Source organism: Alligator sinensis, unplaced genomic scaffold (genome assembly GCF_000455745.1).
Source record: "Alligator sinensis unplaced genomic scaffold, ASM45574v1 scaffold100_1, whole genome shotgun sequence".
Taxonomy (NCBI): domain Eukaryota; kingdom Metazoa; phylum Chordata; order Crocodylia; family Alligatoridae; genus Alligator; species Alligator sinensis.
The window spans coordinates 1,468,279-1,476,943 of NW_005842193.1; the positions used below are offsets into that span (position 1 = coordinate 1,468,279).

Sequence of the window (8,665 nt, forward strand, 5' to 3'; positions counted from 1 at the left end):
CTATTTCCATTTGTTTTCTAATAAAAAGTGAGAATTTAAAGTGGCAGGTCAAGCACTATTGAGAACCCTGCTCATGCCAGAAGAGGATGGAGGATCCAAGAAGCCTGAAGAATGGGAGAATAAATATTAAGATAACTCTTTGTGGATGTGCTGGCTCTTTCCAGGTAGGCTCTGAGCCCACATAAGTTCTGTTATTGATTTCATTCTAGGAAGAAGAAATTTTAGGCTGAAATTAGTAGACTCTGTTGTCCTCTGCTCAACAGGGATCCTGGCTGCCCTCTTCATAACTGCCCTGTGAAAGGAAGCTGGGGCGGGAGGGGAGGGGAATCATTACCATGGTTTACCTCACTTTTTTCTTACTACTTTTCCCTGCCTTCTACAGCACAGAGAGGTCCAAGAAAATGCACAGGAGCAATTACATTAGAACTAATTTTGATAAATGTCCCTCTTTAAATAAGACTTGTAATAAGCCTTTCTAGTGCCTGCATTAAGGAACTAATGGACTTCTCAGCTGTTGAAATTACTCAGCTGTTGGCCTTGTGCCTCACCAAGCACCCAAAGCATGAACCATTGGCTCATTAAGACACCCTTTATTGAGTCCTGTGGCCACACAGATGATGATAATGACTTACATTTGTATGGCACCTTTCAGCTGGTATTGGAGATTACAGTTGAGCAGACTGTATGCAGCTGTGCCCTTCTTATTCAAATTCTTAAGTAACAAGTTAATGTGCTATTTCTTAGCTGTTGGAGAAGACATGAAATGTCCCATTTTCTCCTTTATTACTTGATCTGACCCCCTGCAGTGATGGCTACTGAGCATGCTGATGATCATTTTTATTCTCTAGGGTTTTAAATTACATTTTAAAACTAGCCAGTGTATAATCGCCAAAAACATGCCTTTGATTAGGTTCCTGAATGGATCAAGAGACTAATTTTATTTGAGATCCCCTCCCCTGCTTCTTGCTCTTTGTCCATCACTCTGATTTCTGAACTAGTCTTGCGGAGAGCTCTGCATACAGCATTCTCACTGGAACTTATAACTTCTCTTCAGAAATAATTGAGTGAGTTTTCCCCCTTCTAACCTCAAAAATATACTGAGCTAGGTCCTCTGCTTATATTACCGTTGCTGCCTTCATAGAACTGCTGACTTATACTATGATGATGAATAAAACCTCTACGAAAGCTATTAAGTGAAGGCAGGCTCGGTGTCTGAAATGCATCCTTTGAATGTCATAATAAAAAATGTGAATTTGGGGATCTTAAGCAGCAGCTAATTTAGAAAAGTAATAACCATGCAGGCATCAGACCCTGCTGAAATCCAGGTCTGCCCCAACTTTGTTTGTTTTCAAAATTCACAGTCCCAGGGCATTCAAGGGCAGCAACATCCAAACTGTATTTTTGATATCATGAATAGTATATGACAACCATGAGGCCCAAAAGAAACCTGGGCCTAAACAATCCAGATCTCAATTTATGATCTCTCTCCCCCTTTCCTTTGTCTGTGTAATAAATTACTCCCATAAACGCACGTTTTCCTCTCAGACTAGCAGTACAGCAGAAGAATGTAATGGCTTTCATTGGAGCTAGTTTTGATTTACCCTAGAATGAGAGGAGAGTCTGGCTCACACATGCATGTGCTTAGCTTTATGCCCACAGGATTCAATGTCCATTAGAGCCAAATGGAGTCTTTCTCTTGACTTCTGTGGCCTTTAGATTCAAATCAAGAGTATCCTCATTAAAATTATTTTAACTCAAATGCATAGAAGTGGTTGTAAGATCAAGACTTTATATTTGCTTTTGATGGGTTCATAAGTGCCACGCACATTTCTGCCCTGAAGAAACAATAACAATGAAATAAAATAACATCGCCACCTGTTCCGGGCTTGCTCTGTTTTTGCCAGTGGTCTGTGTGAAGGCTGGGCCCTATCTAGCCGCATTCCACCTGTGACCATCTCCTCCTTCCTTGCATGCTCATTTGAGAGTTAAAAGTGCTATCAAACAGTCTTAGGGGCCTCTGCCTACCTATGTCTAATTCAGAAAGCTAATAACTTAAAAATAGATTGCAATTAGCTCAACTTTTGCCTTGTAACCAAGGTCATGACTCAGCTCGGGGATTCCAATAAGTAACTGCCAAATGTTGAGTTCCCAAATCCTTCTCTTTGTAAGGTGCAGCCACTATTTATTTGTGTGCTCTCATAATACAGTAGACTGATACCCATTTCACTCAGATTTAGTCAAGAAATTCTACTGACACCCCAGATTGAACCAATCAGACCTGAAGCTGATTTGTTTTGTTAGTAGGCTTAAAAAGAGAACTCATTTGGAACCTGTCTTCTTATACTGTGCACCTGTGTGTGTCACATCAGCCATAAGAGCTTCGAATACAGACCTTCCTGCCTGGTGGGATGGCAGCTAAGAAGACTGTCTTAAAAGTGAGGGTGTTGGGAACACCCTACAAGCAGTTTCCAAGTCAGAGGTGAGATTCATGGTAAGAAAGGCTTTTTCAGTGGGTGGATAGGTATGCAGCCAGACTTCAGTAATTGAGTTATCATAGACCGTTGAAAAAACTGAGCTAGACTGGACATGCTGAAATTTCTGTAAGATGAACTTTGGAACTGAATGCGATGCTATATTGTTTTAAAACAGGACATAATCTAGGACAGGGGTGGCTAAGCTGCAGCACATCATCACAAGTGGCATGGACATCTTGTTCGTGTGGCATGTGATAGATTGGGGAGATGGTAGGCAATACAGTGTCAGGGAGCAGAAAACAGAGCAGCAGATGAGGGAAGACAGGTTCGTACTCTGCTTTTCCAAGCTACTGCATATGATTTAGATGCAAGCTTACTGATAATGGATTGTATACCAGCTTAAGCATGTATTATTTGTAACTCATGCTTTTGCTAGGTTGGTAGTCTGAACTAGTCAGTGTGCACTGTCAGTCACTGACCATCTCTGATGCTGGTGAGAAACCATGTTGACTCTAGGCACAGACAGAAGTGACAATTTTTGCCTGATCTGGCCCCTGAAAGCACTTTACACCATGACCAAACACAAGTGCATGGCTGTACAGCACTTTAAAAGAGCCTAGTTTCATGAAAATCAGAACTCTCAAACCCTCATTACATGAGGGTTCAGATGAAGGCGCTTTAAAATGGAGCACTCTCAGTAACTTTTGTCTGCACTTGACAGAAGCAGGGCTCAGCTGATGCAGCCCAGCCCCGGTCCTGGTGCTGTTTTCAGAATGGGATGGGGGGAAGGGAGCAGAGAGAGCTCGTTCTGGGGGTTGCCCAGCTGATGCTGGAGGGCAGGATGGGTGGATTGGAGCCCCCTGAGGTGGGGGGACTCCAGTCCACCCACCCCTCCACTCCAGCATGGCTGGGAAAACCCAAGAGTGGACCTCCTTCCCCTGCCTTTGCCTCCGCCCATCCTAAGATGGAACCGGAGCTGGGAGAAAGGGGTGGAGCTAGGGGGAGAGGCTGCAGAGACTCAGCCTCTCTCCCTGGATCAGCTCCAAATTGGAACTCGATTCCCCCATCCTCCTGACCCAACAGCTAACATCTCTTGGGTCAGGAGGATCGGTCTAACTCATGGAGCTTTCTGTGAAGCACCATTAATTAGACCCAGGAGCTACACTTCTGTCTGTACTTTCTGATAAGGACTACGTGTGTATACAGAAGTGCTCCATGCATGTTTTACAGCACTGTAATTTAGACAAATTTTATAGCACTATAAAGTTACAGCGTTCTTAAACAAGACAGAAGTGCAGCGTTTATTGCGAGGGGGTGGGAGGCGGTGGCTATCCTCTATATATTGTATATATTGATCGTCTCAGTACCAGTTGCTGGTACCATGTATGATGCTAGAGTCTTCAGCATAGTCATTTTTTCAAGGCTGATTTTTCTTTTTCTTAGTGCCAGATCTCATTGTAGAGTACCTGTTGTTGGGGCCTGTCAGCATAGGTGGCGGAAGCAGGGAGGCTAAAGGGGCTAAGCTCCCGCAAACATGGGGCAGCAGTTGGGCCACACGGCAGCCTGGCTACAGGCTTCCAGCAGCTGCACAAGGGGTGGAGAGGAGTGTGCACACAGCGGTGAGGGAGATAGTGGGGCTGGGGTGGGACACGGGACTGAGTCACAAGTGGCTCATCCGGTGGGGCAGGGGGCACAGTTTCTGCTGCTATGTGAACCCCGGGAGGCATGGAGGGCATGTGCCCCTGGATCTGCGCCAGGTGGGGCAGGCTGCATCAGTGGGCTGGGGCCAGGGAAATGCTGGGCTCTTCCTGGGGGGGTGGGGGGGCTTGGCCACACTGTGCTTGAGGCAGGCAGCAGCAGCAGTGCTGGGAGGGGGGCTACGGGGGGGGGCTGCAGTACCCCAAAATCCACTGAAGCCACCCCTCTCGGCACTGCCGCTGACTACCCTGAGCGCAGCGCAGCCCAACCCCCCAGCCAAGAAAAGCCCAGTGTAGACCCGACCCCAGCACACAGCAGCAACCCACTCTTGCCCCACACAGATCCTGGGCACATGCCCCCCCAATGCCTCGCAGCATGCATGCAGCAGCAGGAACTGCCACCCCCTCCCTGTGCCAAGCATCCCCTGGACAAGCTGCTTGTGGCTCTGTCCCATGCCCTGCCCCAGCTGTCCTGTACCTGCCCCTTCCCCTCCCACTAACCCTTCCCCCCCACAGACTTACCTGCTGGGGGCTGCATGCACGTATGCACACACACACTCAGCCCCCCCACCCCAATAATTTTTTCTCCCTTCGCCTATGTCTGTCAGTCAGAGGTGTAGTGAGCTCCTTCAGTGCATAAGGAAGGAGTGGGGGAGGGGATTATGCAGATTGCTGGAGAGCATGGGGATAGGCAACAGGGATGCTCTCTGCACTCAAGCAGCAGGTGCTGCTGCTGCTGCTGCTATGGCAGCATAGGCTCACACTGCTGCCATTTGGGGACAGGCTTGCTGCATGCCAGCTGCAGCAGATTCATTGTGTGGGATCCCCAAGAGATGGCCCTGGTGCCCCATTCACTTCCTCCCCTCCCACACAGATATACTACTCAGCTCACTCCCCTGTCTCCCAGATATGTTACTGGGCACATCTACATGAGAAGTTTACTGCGAGTAGACCAATTAGCTCCACAGTAAACATCTCACATCTACACGTGCAGCCCTATTACGCCACAGGAAACTAATTAACTCTGCTGCAGATTAGTACTTGTAAACACAGCAGGAGAGTACTTGTAGAGTTCTTTTACTCTGTAGCAGCACATATACAGACACTGATGCAGCTGGCTGTGACATGAGGGAGCTTCAGTGTGGGCTGCCTGCTGGCTAGCCCTGTGCTGGAGCACTCCTGTGCCCCAGCCAGCCTCTCTGCACGTTGAGTCAGGAGGAGTAGCCCTGGGCTGACAGGCTAGTGCCACACTGAAGCACCCTCATGCCCCAGCCAGCCCTTCCACAGCATATGGAGCCTGGTTGAGGCAGCCCTGGGCTAGCAAGGTGACCCTCTGTGCCCCTGCCAGCTAGGGCTGCTGCGACTCAGCTCAATGTGCTGCAATCCAGGCCCACACACAAACTGTACTCCTGGGAAGTTCCCAGGAGCAATAAACTGCGGAGCAATAAGCTCCGCAGTTTATTGCTGTGCATTAATGACACATATAGATGCGCCTGCTGATCTCTCTCTCTCTCTCTCTCTCTCTCTTTCTGTTTTTTTACTCCTATAACCAATAAGAAGGAACTGCAGACTGGTTGTGGATGCTCAGCCTCTATGCCTGTGGAGCAGTGGCATGGGCATATATGTTCCTCCTGGCACCGCCCTGGCAGACATGGCTGTTAAATGCATTCTGAAGTACATGCACATCAGGAGCAGGATCACCATGGATGCGTACACGAAGAAAAATCTCCAGCTTCTGGAGCCCTGTTAACTGAAGAGAAGCTCAGCTTTCACTGGGATGAAAGCAACTTCATAACCCTCTTAGCTGCAGAGAAAAGCTTGAAAATGTGACCTTGGTGACTCCTACAGGTATATGTTTAAATCTCATGATTTTTAAGTCGCTCTCAATTTTTTGTAGGCTTTCCTTGTGCTTTAAGAACACTTGGTGTTGGTGATGCTTGTTAGTATGGTGAACAGTCTATAAAGAAAAAAAGAAGTCTTAGACCTCTGTCTCACCTCACTTAGATTGGCATAAATCTGGAGCGAATCCACTGACATTAATGGAAACACGTCACTAAGTGGGAGGAAAGAATCAGGCACTTTATATGACTCTTTTCTCCGTCTTTCTTAATAGCAGTTCAAAAACCATTAATTAACTTTTTGGTACCAATATGTTAACGTTCTGGGTTTGAAAAAATAAACAAACTCGACAACAATTACAATTGGAAGTGTTAATACAGCAAGATTTAGCATCTGTTTACATCCACTGTAGGATGTAGACAAAGACTACAGAGCTGTTTTGGTGGGGAACATTGATTTTTTTTTTTTTTTTTTTTTTTTCCAATCAATTGATGCAAGACACTTAGCAAATATTCCCTGCCTTGATTTTGTTCAAGGTTAAAATTTACTTGAATTATTGGCAATCAATCTGATTAAACATTAGGCCTTTTTTCTTAGAAATGCAATAAGAGTAAATGGAAATGAAAAAAAAAGAAGCAAACATATGCATCCCTGCCAGGAGGACAGCTTTTAGATGTCCTTTGATCTTGTGCCCAGGATGCCTTAAAGAGCTACAACATCTTTCTCAGCAGAAAGCTCCAAGTTTTTCAAAACTTCCGAACCAAAGCAGCCTCTTTGACCAGCAACGCATCTTTCTCTGACTTCCCAGAAGGCAGCACAGGGGTTAAGAACCCAAGCAGCTGCTGTCAAGTGACAGAACTGTAAATCTGTCTCAAGGGCACTGGGAATGAAACTGCTGAAGTATTACTGGAAAATCCTTACTTGCTACTTACCTATTTGAATTGGAACAGACTTAAAAGGCTAATTTTTCTATCCAAAGCTGTGTGTTTTGTAGATAAAGGAAGTTAGACACTTAGGGATTGATTTTTTTTTTTTTTTTTTTCCTTCCACTGCCTAATACTGTGTTTAGCCCTTGATGTTTGTGGAAAGTGAGTGTTAAAGAATATTCGTCAGCATGGGAGGGAGGCTTGTTCCTGCAGAATCAGTCCCTAACTATTTTCACTGAAGTCGCGCTTTTTTTGCCAACCACGGAAGCCTGCAACGTCAACATTACTGTCATAGCAGAAGCATAAAGAAATAAGTGATTTCCCGTTAGGATGCATTTGCATGCCCTGCATTTTATTTCTGTGCTTCACCACAGCCATGTACTGAACTCCACCCTTTACAGTAATTGTTTGCCTGGTTTTGTCCTGCCAAAGGAAAAAGGTATGGAGGAAGAGTGGAAGCAGAAGAGGAGGAAAGTTCCACAAGATGACACTTAAGAAGTTCCTTCCCTGGAAAAGCAGTGTTTACTCCAGGCCCCTGGACTTGCAGAACATCCATCTTGAGATCCAAGACAAGGAAGCACAGTGCTGAGAAGCTCTGGGTGTGAGACACAGGTACAGGGAGTGGTTTCCTGTGCCAGCAAACCTAGTGCATGCTACATGATGTTAAGCACAGAGCAGACATTTCATGACTGCAGTCCAGAATCCCATATTACAGCTTCCCTGGAACTCCTACAGAAGACCAGTTCAAGCATCAGCTTACAAGGAAGAGAGCCAGTCATCTGTTCCTCAAGGTACCCAAATTACTATCCTTTGAAAGTGCTGTGCTGGTCATCACAGCGTAGTTTATATTACAAGCCCAGTAACATATGAATGGTATATAACCAACTAGTGTTTTAATCTGCCCACATGAGGTGGCATCTGAAAGGATGGTGGTAATTTGGATTCATGAAAGCTTGTGCCCCATATATCTATCTTTAGTTAACCTATAAAGGTGCAAATCTACCCTGCCTTCTGAACCCCCTCTGTCATTCTCAGAACAGCTACAGGAACTGGGTTTACAGCTGCACTGTTCTGGCCATGTTTATGCTGTAAACGTCCAGTGCTTTTCAACATCTTTATCAATGATTTGGATGTGGAGGTGAAGAGCTCACTGGCCAAGTTTGCAGACAGGACCAAGTTATGAGGGAGTGTAATCATACTTGAAGATAGGCTGCAGATACAGGCAGACCTAGACAGCCTGGCAAGTTGGGTGGATTGGAACCAGATGAAGTTCAACATTGAGAAGTGTGAAGTGCTCCATCTGGGGATGAACAGTAGGACTGTGCGAAGCTTTGGGTGCTAATTTGATTTGGAGGAGATTCGACCTGATTCGGTGGCCATATCTCCAAATCCAAATCAAATCAGGGGACCAGTAAAAAGGTCTGAATTGATTTCTGAAGATTCGGAGAGCTTTGATTCGGGCAGTCCCCGGTGGCTGCAGCAGGGGCCTTTAAGAAGAAAAACCTGAGGAAAAACCCTGAGACTCTCCGCTCCTGCAGCAGCCTCAGGGCTTTGCGGGGCTCATGGAAGAGCCCCCCCATGTGATGTGGGGCAGCAGGGATTGCCCCCCCCCGGGCAGGAATGGCCAGTGTGGGGGTTTTCTTTTTTTTTCTTTCTGTTTCCTTTCTTAAAGGGCTGGAGCTGTGGTGGGCAGGGCAGCCACACAGGGTGTGGGAGGGGCTGGGCTGGG

The 8,665-nt window shown here is 46.4% G+C and overlaps 1 protein-coding gene across 1 annotated transcript in view; it reads left to right on the forward strand.

Moving 5' to 3' along the window:
• Positions 1 to 7,606: 7,606 nt before the first annotated feature.
• Positions 7,607 to 8,665, forward strand: part of SYPL1 (synaptophysin like 1) — a 58,613-nt gene continuing 57,554 nt past the window's right edge. Inside the window, exon 1 of the mRNA XM_025207406.1 lies at positions 7,607 to 7,727. Coding sequence (XP_025063191.1) covers positions 7,622 to 7,727 — 106 coding nt within the window. The 5' untranslated portion in view covers positions 7,607 to 7,621. The remainder of the gene's footprint in view (positions 7,728 to 8,665) is intronic.